Consider the following 4,179-nt stretch of genomic DNA (forward strand, 5'->3'; position numbering starts at 1 on the left):
TTTGCCTTACGTGACATTCGCGTATAATTCGTCCCGCCACGACACCGCTGGCTTCTCCCCTTTCTATCTGTTGTTTGGCAGCCATCCCACGTTACCCTTTGACACTCTTCTACCTTCCGCTACGTCCACTCTCACAGAGTACGCCCGTGATGTAACTGCTCGCGCTCAAGTGGCTCGACAGATCGCACGGGATCATCTTTCTGCCTCCCAGCTGTCTCAGAAAACCCGCTACGATAGCCATCGTAGAGTGGTTACCTATTCCCCAGGCTCTTTTCCTCCTTTGGACACCTTGCCGCCACGTTGGCCTATCATCGAAGCTTCCCTCTCGTTACTCCGGGCCTTACAAGGTCTTACGCCAGCTCACTGAGGTCACGTACGAGATCGCTCCTCTGGACAGTAGTTCGTCATCTTCGGTACCCGTTACTGATATCGTGCACGTCTCCCGCTTCAAGCCCTACTTCTCTGCACATGATCCTGCTGTTTCTTAAGCGCCGAGACGGCGCTACCAACGGCGGGGGTTATATGTTACATGCCATCAGGAACAAGAACGCTTCAACAAGACGATGAAGACGAAGAATGATATAGCGCTCGAGCTGTTGCTGTTCCTCCATCTTGGCAGCAGCTGCTTCAATCTCCGTTTGTATATTTTGTAAATACATTTCTTCTTTTTATACTCTCACCCGTGATATATATATATATATATATATATATATATATATATATATATATAGAGAGAGAGAGAGAGAGAGAGGCTTGTCGATGGTCTGCCACCGGATTTGCGAACAAGGATACAGCTATCCGCACAAGGAACCATCGTTATTGACGCTCGTTAGAAATAACGCCTCGTGTCCCTGGACTCGTCGTGTTTTCGCAGTTCTCTTGGGCGAAAATTGCTCCAAATCATGACCGCCGAGTAGCGGGATTAGGCAAAAAACGACGCAGGAGACGAGGTACAGAAGCAGATACCATACTTTTTTTGTTCTCCTTACCGCGAACGTTGCGGTAGAACACCTCATAATGCCACGGCCTTCTAAGTATTTCATCGCTCTAACAACCACCTCGCCCACATTGCCGCGCGCCGTGGACAGCGCATTTGCCAGTATTCTAGCACACGCAAGCACCAAACCATTTCAGGGCTTCTTGCGCGCGATTGGAGCAATAGAATTTCCTTTCCCGATCGCCCTCGCCGAATCTGTAACCCTTGCCTCTTGAATGAAAACGCCTAAACGTATACGGCGAAGACTCTGTCAGCTCTAAAGGTCACCGTTAAAGGTGTACACGAGCCATATACCTTTAAATTTTGATTGTAACCTCTGTGAATCAGCATGTAAACCTTTAAAACTTGGGAAGACAAAAAACACAAAAACGTCGACCCATGTAACCTATAGGATAAAGGATAAATTTTGGTAAATGTATACATAGAGGATACACGGTTAAGAGTGTAGATTTGCTTATTACCAGCGGTATATGGTATATATGAATAGCTCGCCGTTACTTCGCCGGCGCATGCATGGCGCATGGTTGAGTAATCAACGCAGCGCGCTGGGGAGCGAGGGGTCCATGGTTCCAATCTCCGGTACGGTGCTTCGAAATTTTAGATGCGAAGCGTCTTATGGTCGAGTTCAATCCAGTGGTGGTGTGCGGCGAACCATCCTTACTGCGCATGCGCATCCTCCTCCCCCTCCTCTCATCTCCTACGCGCCCCCCTCTCACGCGCCTCATTCTCTCCTGCGCAACGCCGCGGTGAGCGCCAGCGCATTGCGTGCCCCCCTCTGCATCTCTCTCCTCTCCTACTCATCTCCCTCTCGTGCTCTACTCCTCTCCTACTCCCCTCCCTATCGCGCGCCTGTCGGCCGTGTTGCCCGCTCACCCTGTGAGAATTAACGGCCAGGCTAGAGGGAAGACACGACGCGTGGTCGGTAGCATGCCAAACGAACGCCAACGGAACGCGATCGTGCAAGTGCTCCCGCTTCGCATCGCCTCATGGTCCCCTTTAGCGGGAGATGGTGTAATTTTTTTATTCTGCTTTGTTTTTCTGTGTGCCTTATATATATATATATATATATATATATATATATATATATATATATATATATATATATATATATATATCTCCGGGACATGACGTCGACGGCAAAAATCAGCCGAGCGTGTCCATATAATCGCTATCGCAATAATATTATTCCGGACATGGGTTCAATAGTTCGCCGACTGTGATACCTTGAGCTTCGAAAGAACGAAGTGTTGTGAATTGCTTCAGACTCGATTTTCTTTGCGTTTGTTTCAGCAAGAACAACTTGACCTCCCTTCCTAGAGACTTCAGTGCTGACATGCCGCTTCTACGATCGGTCACCGTCGAGCACAATCAGATCACAACATTCCACCCGGACACGTTTGCTCCTCTCACTCTCAACGAGGCTAACAGAGTTCGTTTCATCGGTGAGCAAAAAAAAAACTAAGCAATGGAGGGAAGAATAATATAGCTAAATCACTCGCAAGGTGGCTTGACATCTTGTGGGTTCTTCGTTCTTTTCAATACAAGCGTTGTAGTACAATAAATGCAGAAATATCTATTCAAGGGCAGCGCGGATGCTTTCAAAGCATTCGTTATCGCCCGAGAACTCAATGACAAAAGAATTGGTATAAGGGCACCATGTTTCATTTTTTCCCTCGCCTTTCTTTACATGTATAGCGTTATGACGCGTTAAATGCGTGACATATATCTGCCTGACCGCATTTACTTCTTGACGTGACAGTAACGTATCTATTTATACAGCAGGTATGTTTACTCAAAAAATTACAACAATGCCACATTAGTGTTTGTGTACATGTTGGCTGCTGTAGAGAACAAAGGGCGTGTCTTCTTCGTAACCTGCAAGTAATCATTCAGTTAAATGTATTGGGTTAAAAATTCAAATGTTATCTTCTAAGGCTTTTTTTTGTTACATTTCCTATTTCCATTTCCAGCAAAAAAGTTTCAGCACAATCGAAAATAAAAATGCCACAGCTTTCTCTTCTCAACTCTTTTTGTCCGAAACAATGCAGCAATCACGTTTTCCTGCGTAACACATTTTAGGTGTTTTGATAAGGCGCGTTCGTTTTAATTTATAACATATTACGAAACATCCAAAGATAATGATTTTTGTAGGATTTGTAAACATGTGTAATCACGGTTGAACCAGCGGACTGTCGGAGATTTCATTGTGCTTGTAAATTGCCATTATATTTATGTGAAGATTAAGAGAAACGTTGGTGGTCAGTAATAATCCCGAAATGTTTTCTTGCATTATAGTAAACTGATACTAAACCAACTAATACACATTCAGAGGGAAGCATTAACGACCAAGGCTTCGTGAATGCCTTTCTGTGTTTCTGTATAAGGCAAGCTGAGCAGGTCATAGAGAAAGAATTTGTGGTCCAAATTCACTTCTTTATTTTTAAGACATTTTACTTACTCAGTTTGTTTCCTCTGTCCTCTTTACAGGAAATCCGCTGCACTGTGACTGCAAGCTGGCATTCGCATTGCAATACCCACCCAGCTGGCTCAATGCAAATTGCAAAACGCCGGAAGCTCTTAAGGACCAACCGCTCAAGGATATCACTCAGGAACAGTTGACTTGCACTGACGGTGCATAAATGTATTTGCAAAGCTCCGTCCCTCAAAGCGCTACAAAGAAACTGACATCTTTAAAGAACAAATCCAGCCAATACCGAAATATCTTGTATCCCTGCCTTATATTTTAAGTATGCTGTAACATCCAGAATTACTTCGTAAGCCAAGCACGAAAAACTGTGATAGTGGGATGACGCTGGAATTAGTATATTCCAGTGCACTTACCGGAGGCTTGCCATGTTTAGTTTACAGTACGCGAGTGAATGTTCAATAAAGAGGTCATTTCTGTACGAGCAACATAGTGTTGTGAGAAAAAAACACTTAGGCCACTAGGCAGGTAGCGTTCTTCAGCTTACTCTTAGCGGTAGCATTGGCGCGAAACCCGTTCAACCCGGAGGTTTCCGGCTTCCTTCGACACAGTGTTCATTTTTTCCTGAGCTCCAGAATATTCGTGTTCAATTTTCATGCTCAATATTCAACAAATATTCATGTTGACTAGAGTAGATCACAGCAATAATATAATGCACAACACCAAGCACCTCTCATTCAATGAGAACAGTTGATTA

At 44.7% G+C, this 4,179-nt stretch overlaps 1 protein-coding gene across 1 annotated transcript; it reads left to right on the forward strand.

Moving 5' to 3' along the window:
* The first annotated feature begins 2,287 nt into the window (after positions 1 to 2,287).
* On the forward strand, positions 2,288 to 3,903 carry LOC119392998 (slit homolog 1 protein-like). Its single transcript, XM_037659870.2, has 2 exons — positions 2,288 to 2,439; positions 3,485 to 3,903. Exons 1-2 carry the CDS (start codon positions 2,331 to 2,333, stop codon positions 3,634 to 3,636), a joined length of 261 nt encoding a protein of 86 aa, XP_037515798.1. The 5' UTR covers positions 2,288 to 2,330; the 3' UTR covers positions 3,637 to 3,903.
* The last annotated feature ends 276 nt before the right edge of the window (positions 3,904 to 4,179 follow it).

This window comes from Rhipicephalus sanguineus, chromosome 5, assembly GCF_013339695.2.
Source record: "Rhipicephalus sanguineus isolate Rsan-2018 chromosome 5, BIME_Rsan_1.4, whole genome shotgun sequence".
Classification (NCBI taxonomy): domain Eukaryota; kingdom Metazoa; phylum Arthropoda; class Arachnida; order Ixodida; family Ixodidae; genus Rhipicephalus; species Rhipicephalus sanguineus.

What these genes read in the sequence shown, in the direction of transcription:
- LOC119392998 (XM_037659870.2), top strand. Translation starts at nt 2,331, where the DNA reads ATGCCGCTTCTACGATCGGTCACCGTCGAGCACAATCAGATCACAACA. An exon ending in TAACAGAGTTCGTTTCATCG is followed by an intron (nt 2,440 to 3,484) that starts GTGAGCAAAAAA and finishes TCCTCTTTACAG; the next exon opens with GAAATCCGCTGCACTGTGAC.